Source organism: Motacilla alba, chromosome 1A, assembly GCF_015832195.1.
Source record: "Motacilla alba alba isolate MOTALB_02 chromosome 1A, Motacilla_alba_V1.0_pri, whole genome shotgun sequence".
NCBI lineage: Eukaryota > Metazoa > Chordata > Aves > Passeriformes > Motacillidae > Motacilla > Motacilla alba.
The window spans coordinates 12,395,858-12,421,119 of record NC_052031.1 but is presented as its reverse complement, the minus strand read 5'-3'; the positions used below and the strand labels follow the sequence as shown (position 1 = coordinate 12,421,119).

General features: G+C 36.4%; 2 protein-coding genes across 2 annotated transcripts in view; one reads left to right on the top strand and one right to left on the bottom strand.

Moving 5' to 3' along the window:
* Window positions 1–66: 66 nt before the first annotated feature.
* The window catches only part of CCDC146 (coiled-coil domain containing 146), a 63,261-nt gene continuing 38,065 nt past the window's right edge, over window positions 67–25,262 (top strand). The window contains exons 1-3 of the mRNA XM_038153089.1: window positions 67–311; window positions 5,648–5,755; window positions 6,653–6,813. Coding sequence (XP_038009017.1) covers window positions 6,664–6,813 — 150 coding nt within the window. The 5' untranslated portion in view covers window positions 67–311; window positions 5,648–5,755; window positions 6,653–6,663. The remainder of the gene's footprint in view (window positions 312–5,647; window positions 5,756–6,652; window positions 6,814–25,262) is intronic.
* Window positions 11,779–18,318, bottom strand: FGL2 (fibrinogen like 2). The gene is made up of 2 exons (XM_038153094.1): window positions 17,605–18,318; window positions 11,779–14,854 (listed from the first exon to the last, which is right to left on the bottom strand). Exons 1-2 carry the CDS (start codon window positions 18,215–18,217, stop codon window positions 14,148–14,150), a joined length of 1,320 nt encoding a protein of 439 aa, XP_038009022.1. The 5' UTR covers window positions 18,218–18,318; the 3' UTR covers window positions 11,779–14,147.

Below are 25,262 nucleotides of genomic sequence, written 5' to 3'. Positions count from 1 at the left end.
GAGCCGTAGTTCTACAGCGCGCGGAAGGAACTACAGCCGTGCCCACGGGCCTATCGGAGAGCGGGGAGGGCGGGGCATTGCCGAGAGCTTGCTGCTATTGGGCGGCGGGGCCGGACGCCGGAGCCAATCAGAAGCGGGAGCGGCTTAGGCGGGCGGGAGGCGGGGCGCGGGTCGCCATAGCGACGGGGACGCCGCTCGGCCGGGCCGGGCCCTGCGGCGGCCGGGAGGGAGTCGAGGGGACCGGGACCGGGGCCGGGGCGGGGAGCGGGGCCAAGACGGGCAAAGCCGCGGCTCCGACGTCGAGGCGGGAAGTAAGTCAAGCGGCGCCGCCACAGCCTGGTTTGAGGAGTCCCTGAGAGTCAGGAGTGCGACCCCCGGGCCGGGCCGTGTCGCGCGTGAGGTACCGGGGCCGGCCGCCCTTCAGTGCGCTGCGGCCTGCAGAGAGCCCGCGGGGACTGAGATGGCCTCGATCTGCCGGTGCACAACAGTTTGGCAGATGTGTTGGAAAACCAGTTCTTTGTTGTTGGTTTTTTGAAGTGATAGCACAAAGCACCAGAATCGCTCTCTGTCACTAAGTTTTGGTCAATGTGTTAGGTGTTGCACTCCTTTTTAGCAGTTCTGAAGCCAAGCAAATAAATATTTTCGTGAGCTCTCCACAAATACGCCACGAGACAATTGTCCTTACAGGGTTTACAAACAAGTAGGGAACCGCTTAATTCAGTTTAAAAGACTCTTCTGGACTTTGCAGCCCACATTATCATTGTATAACAATTTTTAAAAATGAGGTGGGGCATGTAGGCAATAGATGATGTACAGTCAGGGGCTGAATTCTAGTAATAGTTGTTGTTTACTGCCAATAATGAGAGAGAGAAATGCACAGAAAGCTGCATTGTCTTAGCAAGATTGCAACACAAGTAATAATGAAATTTGGGCCTGTTACTTAATTCCTGTCTCCCTTTTGCATTCCATGTGTTTCTGGTTCATAAATAACCATGCAAGCATGATACTTAGTCATCAAATACTTTTCATCTCATTAGCTCTATTTCCATTTCTGTCTCTGTCTGGCTTTGATTATTTATGAATCTGAAATGGCATCTCAGTGTCTCACTGCCCTATTTTTTTTGGTCCATCGGTAATTTCCACTGTGGAAAGTTTAATGAAGATTCATATTCACCAATAAAGCCCATCAAGTTAAATTACTGCATGGGTTTACGTTACTCAGTCTCAAAAAAATCATTAGGCTAAACACAAAAAGGGCTAGCCGGTTTTATGATAGTCTAGTATTCAAAAATTGAATTCTAGAAAGTCAAAAAAGTTTCAAGAAATATCTTGAGACATGATGGAGGCTGGAAGTTGTTTTGTTTTTTGGGATTTTTTTCCAAGTCTTCAGAAATAGTGGATTTTGGGGGGAAAAATTACAAAAATCTCACCCTTAATACCAATACCAATTTGGATGTCAGATTGTTTGTCAGGGGGAAAGTTAGAGATGTGTAACAAGTGTGTTGCAATGTGCTATGACTCCACTAGATGACAGCCAGTTCAGCAAATAACTCCGTGCTCCGACTATTCCGAGGGAATCCGGTCCCGGGTAAGGTGGGGCTCACTGCTGCCTCCCTTTCTCCCTCCCTGGCTCAGTGCTGCTGTTCCTGATCCTTGACTCTCACCTCCTCTGAAACGACAGCGCTGCTTTCCCACAGCCCCCTTTGCCTCCAGGAGCTTGGTATTTGGTGCTCCTCACAGAGGCAGAGGTTTATCCGTACCCACAATCCTCAGTAAACTCTGCTCTGCATCACCTTTAATGTTGTCAGGCTTTGCATAGTGGAGAAGTTAGTTCAAGAAACCATTCCAAGATGTTTAAGCCCCAGTTATGTTTATATTGCATTGTTGCTGTTGGGTTTTCTCATTAGGTACAGTCTAAGCATGCATGGTTAAAAATACTGAACAAAACAGATAAAAAGTAATTGCTAGGAAGAAGTTCTTTCTCCAAACATATGAAACCTCATGTGTTTAATGTTTTACTTATGCCTTCTATATTTTTTCCTATATTGATTCTGTTTCATTTTCGTGCTTTTGTTTGGATCAGCTGGTATAGCATGTAGCAGACTCCAACAGTGAAAGTTTATTTATTTATTTATTTACTTGTTTTCTTCTTTCATTTTTTGACTTATCATTTGCAGGAAGAGAAAGCTATATTAAATTTATAAGTGAAGATACAATTAGAACTCCATTTTGATAGCTGCATGATTTCCTAGTGAATTACAATCCTTATTTGCCATTTTACCAGATATTGGTATTGTATGCCAAAGAATATTCAGTACTTCATTCAAAAGATCAAAAACCCCTAGAATTCATAGAAGTTCTATAAAGTGATTTAAAATAGATTTTAAGCCAAAGCATTGTCAGATGCTCTTTTAGGCTAAGGAAAGAGGAATTAAATAAGAAGTATTTACAGGAGAGGCTGTAGAAGGAATACTTTTTCTAACTTTTGTGTTTGGAATTTATCACAGAATAATCACAAACTTCTGCAGGTACCCAGAGGGTATAAACTTAGTCTGCCTGGGCAGAATTAATTTTACCCATTTGCTATAATTGTAATGAAGGAATAATGTGACTTCACTTAGGAAAATGGGGCCATCTTTATTTGTATTTTGGGTTTTTTTTTGTGGTGCATTTCTGAACTGCTTTCTTGAATCTTCTTAGTTCTTAAAGTCTAGGGCTCAGTAGGTAGGCAAATTATGTTTTGTTTGTTTCCTCCTCTGTACTTTAGCATTGCAAAGCTCACAATGGTTTGGATTTCAGGGATTTTCTTGTTTGTCATTACCAGAAATTTACTGAGGAAAGTAAGTTCCTCATGGAAACCATGTCAAATGGGAACTGACAAATCTTACCATTCAAATTCTCCTTATCTTGCGTATATCTAATCAGAACTCCAGCAGACAAAGTCTATGTGTGGCTCAGGGTGGTTCTATCCCAAAAAGCAGAGATTGGAAATAAACAAAGGAAAACAGCAGAACTTATGACAGAAATTGTTGAGCAGTTTAGGTAGGAATTGTTAGCAGTTTATGTGTGCTCTCATTTCCCCAAAGTGGTGATGTTGTACAATCTAATCAAACAATCCATTCTGATTCACATGCCTTTGATAATGTCCTATTTTGCATGGTGTAGGTTTAGATTCAAGTATCATGTAATGTTGGCATGGTTTTGTTCCTTAAAGACACATCTATTCACGCTGAAGCACAGGCTCTGCCCAGTTAAAATAGAAGGTCTTCTACTGTAACAGTAGGGGAAAAGCATTAAAAAAATTTTTTAGGTGTTGGAAAGAGGATCACTGTGTGACAGAATAATCTGTGGTACTGCTGTTACTAATATTATCTGTAGGTCTCATCCCTTCTCTTTGAAGAGAACATGGTAGAACTGAAAAAGTTTTGGAGTAGGATAAGGACAGTGGAAGGCAGAGAAGGGCTTTCATGCCAGTGACAGCAGGTGAATTGTCTGTTTCAGCCTAGAAAAAGAATGGTCAAATGATGATTCAACATTAGGAATAAACCTAGTGGCATAGAAAAGTTGTGGTTGTTCAGTGACTCATCCAGTAAAAGAACTAGGTGACATCAAGGAGCCAGATTCAACAAGAAGCACTGGTTACTCATGTCATGCTGAGGTAAAATGAAAATCTCCATCCCCTGGATTTTACCAATACTGAAAGTTTTGAGTGAGTTCAAGGAGAAAGGGGATGGGTTCAGAGAAGCATCACCACACCATGACTGGTGGGTACTTCTCTCCCTCCCCAGGCATCCAGCATAGGCTGGAAGTGTGCAGAGATAGTTGATTCACCTTCATACATGGACTTGCATCTCTTTATGCTCAGAATAAAATTTTACTACTTTTTGCATCTGTCAATCTGAAAATAACGAATGCAGCTAATTGTCACCTACCTGGATTCTGCATTGATTTGTGTATGAACATTGCTATTTGCTGGAAAGAGACAGAAGTAAAGATGCTGAAATTAGTTTGGGGAATCTGAGTTCAGACTTCTATTATTATTGCTGCCCTGAAGCTGTTTCACAAGACAGTTCTCAGCCTGATTTGACCCAGGTTCCAAAACAGCCTTGTAATTCCCGTCCTCTGCAATTCTGTCTCTTGGATCAAGGCTGTGATATTGTTTGCAGTTCTACAGTTTGAAAACATCCTTACTTGTTGGGCTATTCTGTGAAGTTAGAAATCATGACAACTTTCAGTCCTATTTCAATGAGACAGTTTATTTACCCGATACTGCAAAGACACAAATTTTCCCCTTTGCTTTTTGAAGTTTATAGATCCAATTTTATATAAGCTGAGTTGTATATTTAGTAATGTAGCAGGTAGTGGAAGACTGCTGAACTTATTTTAATATCCCATAAACCTACATGTGTTTTGTTTATGTCTGCCCCTTCTTAAAACCACATGGACACAAGGGCTTGTCACACTAGCTGAGGCTGTCTAATGGTTTTTCTCTGTCTCAGATTTCTATGGTTGTGTCTTAACATAAAACTATAAGCTTTTCAGATTCAGAAGATTTTCTTTTGTTGTCTCCCTGGTCAGCAAACTGGATTCTTGGTGAGGACTCTTTTGTACTACTGTACTGGGAGGAGGCAGATTTTTACTGATGTCAACTGTATGTTTCACATACAAGTATTGATGAATATGCCTACACCCATGAAACTCTCACATTTTGGCATTGTTCTGAGAGTCTCTGCCACAGTGCTTTTCCCTCTGTCTGAATCCTAAGTTGAGAGGAACAAATAAAGCAACAGTAGCCATAAATACAGAATGCATATGCTAAAATATTCAGCAGTTCTTTACAGATGAAAAATCACTCACTATTTCTAAATGTGTATACATGTTTACATACAGTAACTCAGAGTTTATTTCTTGGCCTCTATGATGTTTACAGTTATTTCACAATGTTTTGACTCGTCCAGGAGGGATCATGAAATTGCTTTTTTTTCCATAAGTAAATACATACACTGAAAGCTCTCTAAAAGTCAAAATGTTCCTGAAGGAATTCCAAACAGTACTGAAGAAAATAATAAACTTGCCACTTTAACTTTCACTACCTTTATAGACAAGTGACTTTTCAAAAGGTGAATACAAAGAAAACAACATTTTTGTGTCCATTTTCCCACCACAATTATAAAAAGAAATTATTTTTTTCTTAACTGTCAAGCTTTCTGTCTGTGCAATGCCAAATTGCACTGTCTGTTTCATTGAAAAGATCTGGTATATATTATAGAAGTAGTCTCAAAATTTCTTCTTAATTTTATTACAGTTTTAACTTGGTTGTCCTTGGCTTATAGTGAGATGCTCTCTTTTAAAAAAGAGAAAGGTCTCCCATTTATTATGTGAAAGGCTAAAAAATGTCAAGACTGCCTAACTTGAAGGGGATTCTACACCTTTGGCAGCTGATACGGGTTTTATCGTGATGTGGTTCCATAGCAGAATACAATATGCTCTGCATAACAGCTAATGTAGAAAGACCTTCTGGTGTCAGGTGAACATTTGCAAAAGTCAATGCAAATGAATTTTTTGAGAAAAAAAAATTTCCCAGAATTTTGCACTAAAATACTGTGATACTGATCTGTTCCTTCCTGTCGTCTACAAACAACTTCAGTGAAATTGTGAAGAAATTCTTGAACTCCTCCATCTACGCTCCATCTCCACTTTGAACTGTGCTTTGCTCTACAAATGCTCCATGCCTCCCCTATCTCACTATGTCATGGTAAGATTTCTGTGTGCCTCACAAGTCCCTCTTCCCCTCTCTTCCCTCTGTAAGATGCTTATTGCCTCTGGTGGATCATCCCATGTCTGTTTTATCTTTCTCCTGAGATGTTTTTGTCACCTTTCATGCTTCTTCATGTAAAAGGTTGGTATTTTAAAACTCTTTGGATGTACAAAACATGCTGTTATGCCAGAAGAGGGGTTTTCAGGTATTAATTCATGTTTGATGTAGGGATAAAGACCTACCTGATCAGCCTTGCTATCTTATCAGGGTACCAGGAGCATTGTATCCCCTTGTATTCCACCTCCCATTTCCCTCACCCACCTTAGCATTTTCACACATCTCAAAGAGTTCTGATGATTGAAGCTTGGGAACATAATTCTCAAGTGCTGGACCAAGACAGTAAACACAAAATGAAATTATAGAAACTTTATGGCATTAAGTCCCATCTTGCTGAGAAGTTCTGAATGCCATTATCTGTTTCTAATAGAAGTATCTTAGAGATTTCTATTCCTATATGACAGATATTAATATGGGATTTCTATAATATAAATATAGCAAAATTATATTTTCCAGCAACCCTGCTTGTTCCAACCTTCTTTAATTTCTCTGTCTGTGCATTTATTAAAAGACTGTGTTATCTAACTGGAATAAGAGCTTTCTTCAGGATATTTTAAAAATACTCAAGAGTATGATAGAATGATAGTGCAGCCTCTTGCATGAAGTCATTCATGAAGTTGTAACTGTAGAGTTACCTAATTTGCTCACATTGTGACTTCTATGGTTTGCATGTGGGTCTGATATGTTGATTTAGTGGTTTTTACACTACAGATTTATCTTTCACACTCAGATATATCCCTGGATCTAATGAACTGCATTGTTTTTGTTACTTTCTAGAGCTTTAAACAATGAGTCAGGCTGATGAAGGAAGTGCCACTGACACAGAGCTGGCAACTGAGAGGGAGTCACCCACCTGTGAGCTGACTGCAGCAGCTCCTAGCCAGGAGGAGGGACCCACGGGCCTAACAGCAAGTCCTGCGTTTCAGTGTTTAGATGAGGTATCACGTGCCCCAGATTTCTCAGTCTGTAACAGTGCAAAGTAATTATTCTGAGGTGTATCTTTTGCTGTTAATAATTGAAGGTTGTTACCACAGACTATCTATATCATCCCCATTTCTTTGATTTTCTTTTCTGTGGTAAGAAAATTTTGTGAAGCAGTGTCATAACCTTGCTGAGGATGCTGTGCTTGATAGAGAATCATGTTATTTTATACAGTGGTCATGGCCTTAAGGGGAATGAGAATACAGAACTCTTGGTTTTGGTCTTGTAGTATTCTATCTGTAGAGGTAATTCATGATTTTTTGAAGGGCTCCGTAGCTGTAGGAGAAATCGCAGGTAAGTGGCTCCTGAGGCACTATTAATTGATGATGGTGATAGAGGAAACCTTTTGGAGCTCAGTTTCTTTTGCAATTTTTTTATGTTAAGGAGTCTTTCAAAATACTAAAAGTATTTTAAAATTTTAAATATCAAATATATACCAAATGCAATCCTTAAAAATGTGAGGCCAGAAGAGTCATTAAGAGATAATCTAATCCAAATGTGACACTGGAGTAGATTCTCTGCAGATATTTGTCTAATTTGTTTTTAAATCTTTAACTGGTGGAGATAGCTATTTGGATATCCTTTTCCAGCATGTCATCATTGCCAGGGTTTTATAAGAATTTTTCCCTATATCCCAGTTTAAGTTTCCTTTGTAGTGAATAATGAAGCTTTCTTCTTGTCTTTTCCACATTAAAACAGAGACCAGCCAATTTCTGCTCTCTTTATAATAAAAATGTACATCTCTCTCTTGTATCCTTATCAGGCTTTGTTCATACTTCATGTTTTTCTTGAAGTTCTTACCTAAAGTTGCTTTACCTTGGACTCTTTCCATCTTGGATCCATCAGTTTGCTACCTTGGCTCTCACTCTCTGCCTACAATCTAAGGTCGGGAGAAAGGACATGGCAAGAATTTGTAGTGAAGGGGAAAATAGGACTGGACCTTTCCTATCCTGCTATTAGATCATACTGAACATAGTTTGAAGCTGCTGCTTTCAGTCCAGTGCCAGTGTATGGGGAGCCCACAGCTTCCAGTATTGTTGCAGCACAAAATCCCTATATTCTCAGTCCAAGGCAGCAGCAAAAGTGCCCTCATGCCCCTTCTAAACTATATTCTGCATTTTTCTTTGTTTTCTTTATTTTTAATCATGGTGAAACGAATTATTCTAGACTTAATCTAGAAAATGATTCGATTATTTGCCTGATTTTTTTCTACAAAAAAATCTTTCCACTGAGGTTATTCTGCATATCAAATTTAAAGCTAACTTGTTTAACATTGTAAACCATTAATGGCAAATACAGGGAAAGTATTCATATTTAGAGTTGTTCCCAACTCAGGAAAAAACATGCTGTGGAAAAACAAAGTAAGAAATTTGCATAATATTTCATAAATGAGGTCTTCTGGTCATTTTGTCAATTTCTAGAATAGAACTATGACTCATTTAATATTTTACCATAATTTTTAACAGTTTGCACTTGTACTTTACTGGTGAGTTTGGCTTTTCATCACTTATTCACATTTCTTCTCTTCCAATGACGTATTTGTTTTCTTTTGTTGAACTTTATACATAATTCAGGGATAAATATATGGCTTTGGTCACCATAGAGGTTTCTTGCATTAATGCTGGCTTCAACTACTTGGAATAGCTTTCAGGATTTTTCATCAGAAGCAGAATTGTATCATAGTATCTCAGTTTCACTGACTGGTCATTTATGCCTGCACAGCGTGTACATATCAGAAGGGACACCTTTTGTTATTATAAGATTTCTTTAAAAACAGATATATGCCCTCTTCCCATCAAGCCAGTCTTGTTTTTCTCATGTAAGCAGCAGATACTCAAACATACAAAGAGCAAGAATTAAAACATGTACATTATCTCTCCGTTATTTTTAATAAAACATTAATAGTAACATTGTTTAGCTTTATGGGTTAGGTAGAAATATTAAAAACTTGACAGAGTTCAAACAAAAGCCACCCAATTCATCATGACTTCTTTTCACCAACTGTTTTTATTTATTACCAAGTTGACATCTCCTGTTCTGTTGGTTAGGGTACTACCATACATTCACAGAATGAACTTTCCACTTCTTTTAGCCTTTGTTGTTATGTCCTTGAAATAAAGATCTTTGCTCTAACACTTCTAATTGAATTTCTTGAATTGTGAATCTTTCCTCATATCTTGTTTTCTTCTAGTAATAGAAATAAACCAGTATATATCTGTTAATAACTTTCATTAAAAACTACATAGTCTAGTACCTGTGTGATGAAAAAAAATATTACTTGAATAAATGCTGCATTAAGAGGCAATAAATTATGCTTGTTTTATTTTGATTTTAGTGCATTATAGGCCATGTATATGTAATCTGATTCTTAAAAGGCAGCAAAAAATGTATTGAATTTTGTCATACAAGTACATTATTTAAATATTAAACAGCCATTAATTTTATTAAATGGATATTTATTAGTAGTCAGCTTCAACAAAATGATCTAAAATTGTATTCACCCTTTGCCTGCAAATTTATAATTTTTTTGCAACAGATGGTAATACAATACATTTAACCTCTCCCTTTATCCTCATATCATCCTTGCTACAACAATGCTGTTACTGCTAAAGCAGCAGAGGACAACTGAAACTGTCATTTGAATAGGAAAAGCAACAAAACCTTGTCATGAAACTGGACTGAATTCTCAAAAAGACAAGATTATGCAGAATGAAAATAAAAAAAAAAAGACCAGTTAACCAATTCTTCCTGCCTCTTCTCTTCATTTTGGTCCCCATACATTTTGTGCTTCACCATATTGCACAGTAACATTTTTCCCTTCTGGCCACTCAAGTTGTGTTAATTTCCTCCACCTGATTCAATTTTAATGGGAACCTAAATAAATAAAACATCATTTGTCATAATGATGTTGTTGATCTTTAGTTTGTAATCTGTTACCATTTTGAAATCCTCTTCTGTTGCTTAAGTTTTATTTTGTAGCCCCAATCACAATCCCAGACACAAAAAAGACCCCTACTCTATACATCTTCCCAATCTGATGGTGGATCAAACAAAAACATCCAAAGAGAAATCAAATGATGGGTATCTTCTTCCAGTTTGAGGTGTTTTTACTCAAGGCAATGTCTTGTGCTTTCTCTTTCTTTTGTTGGTCTGTTTTTAGGCTAGAAAAGTAGTTCAGTCAAATGTATACATCTGTTTTTAAAACCAGAAAAATGATTCTGCGACATTAATCTTGCATGCCTTTGCAGTGGACACTCAGAAGCAGCAGAAATAGTTCTGCAGAATAGTGCACTTGTGAATGAAAAGTGCTTTGCTGTTCTCCAGATCCAGTGAGTGGGTACCTTGTTTGGAAGGTACCTCAATAATCCCTTCCTGCTAATCATCCATTCATTTGCTAAATCTAAACATGCAGAAGAATAAACTCCTTTGGGAGATTTTCCTGACGGGTCTGTTACTCTTTTACTGAGATAAGAAAAAGCTGATGATGTAAAAAATAATACTGCTTTCATGATTTCCATGTTCTCATGACTTGTGTGAAGGTTGGACTTGACATATCATGTTAAATTTTGTTCTCTGTTTCTGGTTACCATTGAGTGTGACAGCCAAAGTGACTTCTGGCAGAAGAACTAAAACTCCATAAAAGTTTAATTAAAGCAGTGAATGAAAGAGATCAGTTTAGCATGGGAAATGTTTGCCTCTAGCAGGGCCTATAGATGGTATTGCTCAGCCACTTTTCTTTAAAACTTATGTCAATGTCTTCAGGCCTATGTGTACCATTTTATCTTTTTATCCTGAAAGAAAACACAAAAAATCTAAAAATATTTTAATATATTTTAATCCCCTTTCTTTGTAGGCTAATATTTAATTATATTCTCTTCTTTTTCCTTTTTTTTTTCCTCTGTGAAAATTCAAGTTGCATCCTTCCTGCTTTGATTTTTCCATTATGTGTAAATCATAGAAGCCAGGTAAATTTGGCATTTTTTTTTGATTTTGATTTTATTTGTCAGCGTGGGTCTGGGTAGGGACTGGCAACCATCTTAAGTTATTTTCCAAATAAACACATAGAAGTAATTTATTTTCCCCACCAATTTGTCAAGCTACGTATTGTTGTCAACTGACTCTGAGTTTGACTGCAGTCTTTCCCAATAAACACAGTTAAGAAAGCAGGTATTTGCATTTGAAAGGGAAGGAAAAAGCACCAGTGCTTTCAAACCTTCTTTGAATTTCTTCTCTGGTTTGTTTGGGGTGGTTTTTTTTTTTTAGTTTTGGTTTGGTTTTGCTTAAGCAATGTGTAGAGAGCCAAGACATTACAGTCTGCTTGGCTGATCACATTGAATGGATGGGCTTGTGCCTTTATATTTTGGAAACAAGCCAGAGGAATTTTGCTAGCAAACCCACTGTTAGTAATTTTTTTCCACTAAAATTCACCATTTAAATATTATCAAGATTAAAACCACAAGTGTCTTCATATGCTAATCAGTGTTACATAGATGTTTTCCATAGACTGAAAGACATGTTTTGAATTATTAAGCCTTAGGCAGAGATCAAGGGCTTTTTCTTTGTACAAAAAATTGTATGATTTCATTTGGGGTATGTATTTGTATTCACATGCTTTGATGATTCTTGTATGTGGCCTGAAAGATCAAAACGTTGGTTTGCTTCTCCTGTTTCATGTTAAAGATAGAGGTTGTGTAAACTCTTCATTGGGCAATTACTTTTTCCTCTTCCAAAATATTAATAGTTACAAAAAATATCTGAGATTTCAGCCATTATTTGGCAGCTGAATGGTCATAAAACAGACCTCTAAGGAAATAGCAATTGTCATTACCAGCAATTGCTCTCTTGGCATGTCACATAGTCATCTGTGTTGGTTATTGGTGTTTTCTTACTTCTTCAATTTTTACAGAAAATCAATAAAATTATTTATGAGAATTTTTAATAGTCCTTATATTACATCTATGACAGTAGTACACCTTTAACAGTGGGACATTCTTATTTTATTACACCAAGTATAAACAAAATGTTTGCAACAAGTAGATGGAGTTACACTTTGCAAAACTAGTACACATTGACAGAGATTCAGCTACAACAGTTCCAGGCAGGTAATAATCAGATTTCTGTAACAGCAGTACACTTTCTTTTTTTTTTGCTTTTTGTTTTTAAAGACATGAGACAAAGCTTTTGCAGGTGATTTTAGTCACATTTGCTTATTCTGTTAACATTTCTGTGTTTTACAAAGCTTCCTTTAAACAAGATTTAAAAAGGACAGTTTCTCTTCTTACAACTTAGTAGTAAAAAGACATTTTCAAGTGGAATCTTGTAGATACCATAAATCATACTTAGCTAATTTTCAAATAATGAATAGGAACAAATTGTGCATTTAATGCAAAATGATTAAATATAATCATATGCAATTAGATATTTACTCTTCGAACCGATACTTCATCAGTTGCTTTTTTTGTTTTGTTTAGACAACTATTTTTTATCCCAAAATAAATATTCTATAGCTTCAAAACATATTCTCAAGCAAAGATAATACATCTTGCAGTTAAAACTTTTCATTGCTCTTTGAAATATAATAAACCAAATTACATTTGAGCTATCCTAAAAAGTATTTACTTCTTTAAAATATATATTAATATTTTACAATTTAGCTATTACCAGTGTTCTTCATTTGCATTACTTATAACCATGGTAGTTTTGTTGTAATCTTAAAAAACCAGTAGCAATCATATTTATAAAGTATTAGGTCAAATGTATACTTGTCTTCTTTTTTTTTAATGTCTCTTTTAATCAAAAAAGCTATGCCAACAATGACCACAGTTAGCTGATAAAGAAATAGAGTCAGTATAGTTTTTCTGCATCTCAGGATTGGTGTAAGCAGGATAGTAGGATAGCCTCTTGCCTAAGTTGCATATCCACTCAATGTTGGTCACTATCTTTATAGAGACATGGTCTAAATATGTGCAAATTTGTGCTCACTATCTACCATGCGAGATTTAATAGCAGTATCTCTAATTTGAAATTCCTGCGCTATTTGGCAATTTGATTTTTTTTTTTTTTATATTTTAGAAAAAAAAATCTTTGATCACATATGGGGTGAATGGAGAGAACAGTCTTTTCTTATGGTACAAAACATTTATAATTTCTTTTTTAGTTTTAGGGTCTAATGATATCTAGATTGAGGAGTATTTGAATGAGAGCTTGAGTCTCTACAAGAGCATCTTGTAACATTTGACTGACCTAAAGGATTCAGGAGAAAGAAAAATAGCCCTGGAAACTCTTTGTATGTATTTAGAGGCATTAATGCAAAGTATATGGATTCTTATTGATGTGTCTTCCTCCTACCTGTCTACCTGCCTGCATAAATGTGCAGCAAGCTACATAAAGGCTCCTTTCTCCTACAAATAATGACAAATAGGACCTTGAGCTTGAATGGAGGAACCAAAAAGAGCAAGAATGTTGTTGTTCAATGCATGCTCTTTCCATGTGTAGATGTGATGCCTAGAGACATGGCTTAGTGTGGACTTGGCAGTTCTGTGTTAACAGTTGGACTCAATGGTCTTAAAGGTTTTTTCCAAACTAAATGGTTCTATGATTTTATAATTATTTCGTCTGCTTTTTATTCAGTTCTTCTACCAACTTTGAGAAATCTTTGATAAAGGGATGGAATTTGAGGAATCATCTCCATTTTCTGTTTTCTTCAAGGCCTTTTTTTTTGTGGCTTTGGGCAAACGATGTGGCCCTCTGTTTTCTAGCTCTTTAAAAATAATAATTTTTAGTACTTTATCTAATTTATATTGATATTGTTGTGGTATACATTTGAAGTTATGAAGAACAGGTGACGGAAAAAGACTGTTTTAGAGAAACTAGGTTTTTTTCCAAGTGTTGACAAATTTATATTAGTTACACCTCTGAATTATTTTCAGGTTAAAATGTAGGTATTCATTCAGACACAACTTGTGGAAGACATTATAAAAGTTTTAAATAATAAAATGTGATACATCACAGTCAGTAAAAGCACCAAAAGCAATGTTTAGAATATTTACAGAACAAAACCAAGACCTAACTGGTGTTATGTTTTAGCAATAACTCTTCACATATTTTAATGCTGGTTTTAATACATTATATGGGTCAAGCCATCTCTAAAAATGTTATGTGGAAGTATGTTGTTTTGTCTAGAACAATCTTTTGCCAAACATAACTGAATACTTGATTTCTGAGTATAATACTGAGTAAGTACGATTTTGAGTGCAATCCAATGCAAACTAGTTAAGAGAAATGTGTAGAATTACTGCACAAAACTTTTGGGTCTGATCATGATCTTTACTGATTTAAAGGGTTGCCTATATCCAGTGGGAATATCATCAGAAATACCATGCCATGTACCCCAGAAAATGCCATTGCGAACACCTTTGTATTTCTTGTGGTAGTACTTGCCGTTGAGATTGGCTGACAAGCAGGCATCAAACCACCAGCCAGAGCTGTAGTAGGCACCACAGTTTCCCGAGGGATACCTGTCATTGTCCTTGTCCGGGGTTGTAAAGAACTTTTGGTCGTGGTTGTACTGCCTGCTGTAGTGGAGGGCGTCTCCCGCTGTGCCGCTGTAGCCGTGGACGCTGAGTCGGTACTTGAGGTACTCGTTGGCCACGTAGAAATGGTCGTATTTGGCATATTCTCTGATCCCATTGAAATCTTCGAGATCAATTCTCAGTTGCATTTCCTGGCTCCTTGTCAGGAGGTGAATTTTGTCATTGCCTAGCCAGAACTCCCTGCTGAGGTTTCCAAAGCCATGTTTGTAGTCATTCCAGGTTCTGTTGAAGTTAGTGCTGCCATCCTGACGCCGTTGCAGCACTGTCCAGCCGCCTCCTTGTGTTTGCATGTCACAGTAAACTTCAAAGCTCTCGTTTCTGGGATCAGGGCTAATCCTGTAGATTCCATTACTCCTTCTCCCTGCTGTGTAATGGTCAGCACAGTCTCTCTGCATTATTTGTATAACTGGTGAAAGAACAAGTAGTGTTAGAATAAACATAATTTCAATTTTAAAATGTAACAAATTTTTGCCCAGACTGATATGGCATACAGAGCTTGCATTGGAGAGGCTTTTACATCACAAATAGTGTTGCAACAATTTCAGTTCTAGGGAAAAACACCTTTTCCATCAGATTTACTTTATAACAGATGTCACCTAGGATCTCTGCATCAGATAGCTGACTAAAAAACCCAGCTAAATGACATTTTAAAATTAAAATTCCTAATATAAGGGCATTTTGATTATTTGCTTTCCTTTTTGTCCTTTTCTCTACTCTATCATTTCATTATCTCATGTAAATTCAACCTGATTTCTTCAGTCCATATTTCTAACGCTTTGTATTTACACACTTGCTGTTTTTGTATTTAAATGTATAGCTTCACAACCTGCCTAAAATTTACAGCTCCCTCTGGCAGTATGTCAGAGAAAGAGCTTTGTCCATGTGGGAATGATGTTAACCTGGCTATTGTTAAGTAAACATCATTTGATAGAGAACATAACATCATTAGGAATGCTTTGTGTGTTAATGTTGACAGTACTTTAGGAAGCAGGAAAAAGGAATAAAATTGTCACATCTGTTGTTGTAACTATGTGAGTCCTAGAAAGATGAAGGTGATGGTGCTTTCCTGTGTATGTGGCATCGCTGGCTTTGCAGAAAGGAGGAATGTTAGCATCTACTGTTAACAGTACCTTTTTCCCACCAATGGGTGATGTGTTTTATTCAGAAGAAAAATACCCCCAGTTTTTTTCTCCAGAGTGAAAATCCATTTTTTGATCCACAGCGTCATCCAGTAATTTCATTCTGTTCAGCAGCATGGTATTAGAATTCCATATTCTTAAGAGATATGGAGAGCTCTCAGAAGTTCTCAGTTAAGAGTCAAAACCATAATGTTCATTCCTATTGCAGATTTGAATGCATGGGCATTTTCACTTTCAGATTATTTTGGAATTTTTTCCTAGAAAATTTGAACAAACTACTTCTTGAAAGGGAGGAGTGATCTCAGGCTGCAGCAGGCAGTAAGACTCAGGACCTCTTGTTTGCCAGAAAACTGGACATTTAGGAAACCACAAAGTATAGGAGTCAAAGGTTTTAAAGCCAAATCTAAATCCACAATAAATTCTTATTTATTTCACTGAACTTTGTGGAAAATCTTTGGTGGACTAAAGTTCAGAGCAGTTATTTACAGAGAATATACATTTCAGATAAAATGCTTCTATAATCCAATTCAACTCCTATTTAAATAAAGGTTTACTATTACTTTCAGTGGATGCAAGAATGGCTTCTGAATAGGAAAAAGTTGTATCTGTTTTCCTTGCTAGCTTTCATAATTAATATATTGTTGCTACAAATGTTTTCAGCATGTTGTTGAAAAATATAAAGAATGTCTACATGATCATGTGCCCTGAACACTATCCAGCAATTCAGTAAATCTGAGGAATACCAAAAGCTAATTTAGTCTGTTTAGTCTGTTTTGAAGTACTGTACTTGAATGTGATTTATTGCTCACTATTAATAGAACAAAAAATTACTCATTCTTTTTGTGGATGTTCTGTATCTGAATGAACACAATTTATTTGTAGTGATTTTTATCTGATTTGATTACTAATATAGTTAGAGCATTACCTTTATTATTACTTATTTCCTCTTTTCAAAGAAGAACACTTTCAAGAATTTCAGCTGGACATACACTGTACACTTGCAGATCCTTCTATTTTCAATATGTGTAGATAGAAGGACAATTTTTTTTTTAGCTTGGATGCTAAGTAAGAGACTTAAAGATTGTAATGCAGCCTGCTCTTTCTCTGTTTTGTCTCTCGAGAGCTTTATCTTCTTATGTTTGATATCTAAGTGTTAGAATACACTGACAATCTAGGGAGCATTTCTCATTTTCAAGGATACCTTTATGTAATATAAAAACTTTATGATTTTAAGAAAACCCCTCAATCTTGACTTAATAACAGCAAACATTAGAAAGAGAGCATTAGTTCCATTCCTTTATTAGGAGAATTAAATGTTAAAAGAAAAACGTGTGTTTTTTCAGTGATAACACCTGTTTTCTCTTTTATCCTGCTTATATATTAAATTAATGCAAAGGGTTTAATGTTAAAATGATGATACATATGTTACCCAGTCGAAAAGTGTTGTTAGTAAGCTTTTTTTAGCTGAGCCTTTCAGATGTTTTCTGTGATGATAAGAAAATTATTATCCATAAAAGATGAAGCATTTTGCTAGATTCAGTTGATGATTGATGATGCCTGGCACCCTTTTCAGAGTATCTACAGTTTTGCAGTGAGAAAAAATTAAAAGGCAGTTTTCTAAGGCACACCTAGAGAAAATTTAACCCTTTGCATCCAAGGAGAAAATACGTGTAGGTCACTGATGTTTCATGTCTCTAATGAAGGGTAGTATAGTGTAAAATATAGTTAATTTTTTATGTTTATTTATTAAATTGCAAAACATTGTCCTGTAAAAATTAACATTTCAAATCCCTAAATGAAGTTCAACCCTAGGAGGGATTGAACACCTGCAGCTCTCAGTAACCCTCTAGTGGCTGCTGAAATGTTTTACAGGAGTACAAATAAACACTATAAGAGCAGATCCTTGTGAAGTTAATAACACAGCTATTTGGGTAAAATATATTTCAAATTGTTTACCTAATACTAGTGAAATGCACTGAAAGCTTATACAGGCAGTAAGAATTAACAAATTACATACCAGGTCTTGCTTGCATTGCTGGGCACTTAGAAGAACATTTGTTATCCAGGTTGTTCACAGCAAATGTCAAATTTGCAACTTTGCTGTCAACATAATGTTCCACATTGTTCATGTTTATGAGGCTCAGCTTCTCTAAACGACCCTGCAGTGTCTGAATCTGGCTCTTTGCATTTTTTAAGCTGGTTGCCATTCTGTTAACTTTGCTTTGCAGTTCCTGTACTCTGTTATCTTGGCTTTCGCTGTTTTCTGCAGTGTTGGGTAGCAGGAATTCATTACTTCTGTCTCTTTCCTGGTTGTCATCTGCTTGCAGCTTGCAATCTTGGCAGCATTTTTTCAGCTTGTTTACTGATTCTTTAAGGGTCTGTACTTCTTTGAGAGTCTTCTCAAGCAGTTTGAATTCTTTGGGTATCTGGATGGTCATCGGAGGCAAATTTATCTGATAAGGACAATCCTCTCCTTCATCACATTTCCGATTAGTTTTGAGCTTTATGGGACAAGTCTCGGTAAGTTTTGCTTCTTTAGCATTTTCTTCCTCTTCTAAAATAACTGCAAAAACATTTGTCAAAGCAAGGAGAGTTGACTTCAGCAAGACTATGTAAATGAGGAGCTTCATCTTCACCAAGAAAAGAGCAGTATGAGGAAGTATGCAGAAGTGGAACAACTTTATAAGGGCAGCTCGAAGCCTGTGAGTTATCAGACAGCCTACACTGTTCTCAGAAATGGGTGGGAGTGCTTGCATCACGAGTGATTAATAGCAGAGCAAAGTTAGGTAGTGCTTGCAAGAGTAGCACATTTCAGTGAGTATTTCTGACTCAGAGCTAGTGTATGTAAGCCAGATGATGAAATGCATGTGTGCTGGTAAATTATGCAGTTTAATTTAATTCCTTGTTGTACATGGATATTTTTTTTAGGAAAAAAACAGGTAGAGAAAGTGAAAACCAGCCTTTTTCCCAGTTTGAGGTTTATCACAGCAATACCTTTACTGACAGTCAGTCCCCTTTTCCCTATTTTTAACTTAATAGATATATTAATATAAATTATTTAAAACCCCAGATATGTTGAAACACACGTATAGTTTTGGTTCCAAACATTTTTCAGTATAGAGTCACAATTTCAGGAGGATCAACAGCACTTTCTTCTTACTATTTCACCTAGCCCACCTTAAAATAATTATCTGGAATATTCATAATCTCTATGGCACATCACAGTTAAAATTCACTATTATCTGATATGGGGTACTTCTTATTGAGCCTTTTTAAATGAAGGGAAGTGAACTTCAGATACTTTCCCATTTGATGCATCAGATCCTACTTGTTAGACTAATTGTACAGGAAACCCAAAGAAAATCCTGATGTTCTGATTAATGACCCAAATTCTAAATCTACAGTGAGGCAGAGACCTAGGGAGGAATTCTCTTCTGTTTGAGGTCTTGCTCTTCTTTTTATTGTGCCTCATATCAACTTTCAGAGTTAATCATACACTTTACATGACTGATTGCTCCAGATGAAATACTTCTCCAGGTGACAATTGCCATTTTCATTCTGCAGCCACCTTTGCCATTCTCATGTGATACCTTTACAGTTTTAATGATCTTGTAATTTTCCTTGTACCTCAAAACAAGGCTACATGGATATGCCTTTATGCATTCACAGCTCAGTCAAGAGTCAAATAACTTGCATAAGTAAAGGGTATATACACCAGTTCTTGTTTAATTAGTCCAATCTGAACCATTTCTTTCCCTAAACCCTATTTGAAATTACTCATAACACAGATTAAACATTAAGCAGATATTAGTCACACATATAATCCACAGGTTTGTGATCTCTGTAATGTTACTAGCTATTATACACATCACATGCTTATATTGATAGTACAGGAGGGAGGCTTGGTATAAAAGATCTACTTGTCTAACCCCTGCAACAATTCCTTCAGATTCCTGCATAGGACAAAAGTTGAGGCACTTTCCTACGAGCTGGGTTTTGAATGTATCTTTCTTGTATTCTAAATGAAGTTCCCAGAACCTGGCATGATGCTGTTAGTTATCTAAACTAGATGTCCTATTCTGACATATTCCCTTTCTTACAAAACTCTATCTCCCCCTGTCAGATCATGATAGTTCCCCAGCAACAAGGTGAAAGCCACCTCCTGCCATTCAGATGTAAGATACTGACATCACTTCGGTTTTATCAAAACTGAAATGTTTGTAAAAGATAAAATGTATGATTTTAATTTGCAAGTAAATTTTTTTAATTTTTTATTTTATTTAATTTTTGATTTGGTGCTAATTTTTCATTGTATCAGTCTAAAATCAGGTATTTCTGAAGCCTTGTTCTTTTGTATGGCTGCTACTGTCAAATGGAGAAAAGTTATACCAGCCTCTTTGGAGGGGCTTTAGAAATAGAATAGAATTCTTAAATCCTTGTTATTTGGGAAGCCACATTCCCCCCACACTCTTGTTTGTTCAGTTTACAATTAACTCTGTTGTCTGCTTTGTGACTTTGAACTGGAAAAAACTGTTCTGTATCTGCAAAATGAATAATAATTATCCTTGATAGACCACATTCTATGATTTGCCTTGAAATATTTAAATGTATAACAAATATTGTTGTGATTTATGATTGCTGTGCTACATTGAAAGCCTAAACTATCTTTAGAACTTTGTAACATCTACAAGGGCAGAAATTTTTGCCCATAATGAATGTAAAAAGAAAGTTGAGACAGTAAGATGAAGAATCTGAGATCTTTAGACATCTCTGTTCTGAGACATCCATTCCTTAGTCCCATATATATCTTCCTTTTGGGATATTTACTTCCTCCTTTGGATGATACTTCAGTAATCTTGAGTTGTTCTGTTATCCTCGTGATTTCATTCTTGGTCTGATGTTCTGCTCCTAAGCTGTCACCAGTCTGCCTGGAGTCCAGAAGATCCCTTTCTCCTCCAGTCTGTATGCTTCTCCTACCTGGAGCACTCTTGTAATTCAGTACTGGCCTTTCTTCCTGCTCTGTCAGGGAGTGTCCATTCCTAACAATCTGTCACATCTCTTTTATTTCTTCACGAACCCAAAATAGTATGACACAGCCTTTTTCATGTTTCATGACTCCTATCCTTCTTGGAATAAGTGAAGCAAAGTTTCAAATCTGAGTTTTTCAGCAAAAAGAAAGGACACTGAGTAGTCTTAAGCTGATGCAGTTTAACTAATAGCAGAAATATTGGACCAAATTTTAACTAAGACCTGCTGTTTGTTTATAAACAAAATTTCTTCCCAGATGCGGTCTCTCTAGATCTAGATGTTCTGCATAGTACTAAAAACTTTAACTTAAGCAATCAGAAACCCCAAAAGTCAATCTTTTTCAACTGTGAAAGGATCTAACTGAATAACAGCTGATGACTGTAACAGAATCTTTTCTGCTAAGGTCTTTGCTTTTTACTTAAAGCTAATTTTCTTTTAGCTTTTAATCTCTTTTAGTCTACTTTTTAGGAGTCTATTTTTTTTTTCCTGTGGACTGGAGAGATATCTTTATCATACAGACATCTTCCTAAAGATAAAGAAAATAACTGACAGCTCAAGGTACTCTGAAATTCTATAGAAGATTTTAATTCTGTTCACAGAACTTCCCAGTGATTACAAGGTTAAAGAAGTGAGAAACTTAATTTTGTTAGATTTGTCTGAGATTGTTTATCCAACATTTATCAAAACCAGCATGAATCATTTCCCATGAATTTTTAGAGTAAGGTTTTTTCTTTTTCTGGCAGATAATGGAATGTAGGTCAAGCAGAAAACAACAAAGTTATGACTGTAGGCAGATGTCAATTTAACTAGCGACTATGGCAATTTGAAACACAACAGCTTGTCATCTGTTTGATTTCTGGCTTTGTTCTGGGAATCAACATCTCCTGCAGAAGAATTGCTGCAAAATATCCAGGTTTGTCTAAGCAGTTCAAATTATTGCTATGTACAAACCTGAAGTACATTGGGACTCATTCATATGAACCATTTTGGTGGCAGAGATGGAATGTGTTAGATTCAACTGCTGCAGTGATATTTCTGATTTTTTTGTAGACTTCAGTGATTCTGTGATACATTTTGACTGAGAAAGAGAATGACAAGTAATTAGATTAATTTTCAGGTTTTTCCACAATGTGGAATATATACCAAAATTCCATACTAGAAACAAATTCTGATTTAGAATTCTTTCTGGTTAATGAAATTGTTTTCTTTTTTTACTCGGTAGTAATTCTTCATGCAAGCAGTCTTTATGTTGTCCATTGGATTGTGGGACTACCTATTCAGCCTCCTCATGTGTCTGTGAGAACACATTAGAACACAAAAGAAAGGCAATCCTGTTCCATTTGATGTTATTAATATTCTTATTCAGACATAGATTGCATAGAACTAGTGGCTGCATGGCTTTCCTACTTGCTTAAATTGTTCATTGCTTTATTTATAAATTCTGGCAGCAGGCAGAAAGGCACCACTGGCAGAGCATGTAAGCAGTGGATACGATATTTATATCAGCAACTGTAAATATAATATATGTTTAAAAATTCATGTGATCAAAGAAAATCATTCCTTCTGTTAAGGTGAGGACCATATTTGTACGGAAGGAGAGCCACAAAATTATGTTCTTATTAATTCTATTTCCCCCATGACATCTGATCTGCAGCTCAAAATCTAATTTACTGCTGACTATTTCCTTTTTCTGTAGCCATGGAAGATGCTGTAGTTAGTTCAATATATGAAGAGAATAAATCCAAATGCACTTTCAGAGTGATGATATATGAAATACAAAGGCCTCTCCCTCCTATGTATTTTCAGAAAAAAATCCTTTCTGATTCCTGCAAACCTGTTCCAATAAAAGTAGCAAGTGTAAGACTGTGCTGGTTACTTACTATCCTGATTTCAAGCTTTGTAGCCAAAGGAAATTTGATGACAGCAGGAAAGCTATGTCCTTTCCTGAAATGCCTGTCTTATCAGTCTCCTATGCCCTCTTTTCTGGGCCATGCATGCCCCAGTTGGCCAGCAGCATAGTCTCACCCACTGTACCATCTTGATTGTGGCTGATATTTTTATTTTCCATGTAGGGATTGCTTTTTCCCATGAACTGGGCAACAAAACTACGGTTATGAACTAAGCCTTGGGAAAGAATTTGGGATATTATTTTTCCCAGTCATTATTTGTTAGTTTTAGGAGGCTCTGCAGCAGTTTATTTTTCATTAAGGGATGCCTGGTTCATCCATCAGTAATTAAAAAAGTAAAATTGTAGAACTTAAGTGTAAGGCAGTACAGTGGACTGTACATGTGTATTTATGATTTATGTGTATGCCATTACTTCCACCTGACTACATTTGTGCAGACAATAACCTATGCATGGCTTCAAGTGTTGTTGTCACCTAAATTAAATGTTTAGGATATTCAGTGACAAATATTTTTCTACTTGAAAAGCTAATAAATAGGCTTTTCCTATGGACTTCCCATATTTATTCTGAAGTCTGCTTCCTGTAATAAGTGTATGAAGTTCCAGGTGAGAGGGATGGCATCTTATTTTTAAATTCCACTTACAGTGTCTATTTACAGTGCATTTTTCTTTACTTTCTTTCATTGTAACCTTTCTCTAGAATAATGACTTAAGCAAGGCGTATCATTCTCTAAATATCTGCAGTATAGCTATTTCTGTGTGTGCTTTCAATGTTTCCCAATCTCCAAAATGGAATGCAGAATTGCATACCAATAACTACAATTTATTGCAAACTAAGTGTTTACAGTCTTAAATTAGTGATTTTTATCTTCTTGTTTTAAAATACTTTGAAATATGTGCTGAAGACTGAAATGTTGTTGAGTAGAGAAATTATAATTTTGTGTTAGTCTTCCATATGTGTATGAATATTTGAGATGAATTGAAAAATGCATGATGACTGAATAAAAACTGTAAAGATTATAAGTCCTTGTGTTGTGGCTGGCTTTTTTTATGATTGCCAGAGAGGTTCCAAACAGAACTTTTTATTTGGTTTTCCTTCATTTTTGGATACTTCATCTTGAAATAGCCAGGACATGATCTTCAGAATTAGTGAGAAGTTTTGAACTTGCTCTGAGCAGTGGGCTGAACTTGAGGAGGAATATTCCGTTCCTTTAGTGCATTGTCATGGGTCCAAGATTTTGCCCAGATAATTTGGATGTACCAGGCACAGGCAAGCCAAACACCTGCAGATATCCCTAGCCCTGGGATTCTGTGGAGACTGGTATCCAGCAATATGGACAGAAATGCCAGAGTCATAGCGTGGGTTCAGTGTGCTTGTACCTGTTGCCCTGCTACGATGTTGAAACAACCCCTGAGAAGGTGGCATTGCCTTCTCCTCCAAATAAGACACACCGAGCTGTGTGCTGTGTCCAAACTGTGTGGCTTCATGAGGGTTTTGACAGAGGAGGCAGGGCACTCTGTTCAAAGAGGAGAACTTACTCTTTCTCTTTGCTTAATGTTTAACCTTTAAATATGATAGGAAAGAGGTAAGAAAAGCTCTTTAAATAAACAGCACAGAAGGAAAATTCCAAACCTGATGAAACAGACTGGGCAGAAGAGCCATATGCCAAGGGGCTAATACCATACTGAAATCCTTAGCATATACAAACTATAAAATAATTTAATCCCTTGATATTTTTCTCTAGTCTTCTATTAGGAGGCAAAAGAGTTGTTTGATGAAACATTTCAGATATTTGAAATAGCAAATGAATATAAAATGTTGGAAATTCTGTGTTAAAATTACACTAAGTGTAGTCACAATGTCTTGTTACAGTTAAAAAACCTACAACTTAGCATGAAGAAAGGGAAAGCATTATTATTCCATTTGAGCTTAGAATACATTTCAGTTGTTTTTCTGTAACTGCAAACATAATTAGAAACACGTGTTTGCTACATCATTTCTCCAAAATGCAGAGATCCTAGGCACTGCTGAAATTGAGTGTTTCCTAAGAAGCCTCAAGTGCTTCACTTTAATAATGATTGTAAGTAATTGATGTTAAGTGGTAAATTCTTGGTGGTGACTTTAGTTATCTTCTGTGCTTGTTTTGTATGCTTTTTTATCAAAAAAAACTGTGAAGAGTTAGACCAATATTCAGATTCCATCATCTATTTATGTTTAATATTTGGCTGAATTTTATTCATTTCTGGAGAGTCCCAAAAGAACTTTAAGAGCCTTGAAATTTGAAATGGGAAATGTGCCTAGAGTTCTTATTTATATCACATTTCAGTTAGAGAAAACTTGTTTTGGAATTTCAGATGAGTTCCTTGCTGCATTGTTTTGAGCTGTCTGTCAGAAAGAGTTGAATATAAGCTGATAAAATGGAGAATGCCCACTGCACTTAACGCAGAGTGAGGAGGTGTTGATCAAGTCAGGGCCAGATTTCACTAGTTTTGCCCACATGAACACCTCATTTATCAGGCGGGTCCTCTCCCTTGTGTGGTTTTAATTCCCATTCCTAATCTGACACATTCTCTTTCTTACAAACCTCTCTATCCACCTTCCAAGCTTGGAGAAACTACTGTGGTCTAAGATCCAGGGGCTCATGTGCCTGAAGTCAAGCTGGAAGGATATAAAAGAGGTCCCTTGGATAGTGTATAACCTTGCATAGTGCTCACTTTTTCTTGGAATTTTCATCAGGAGA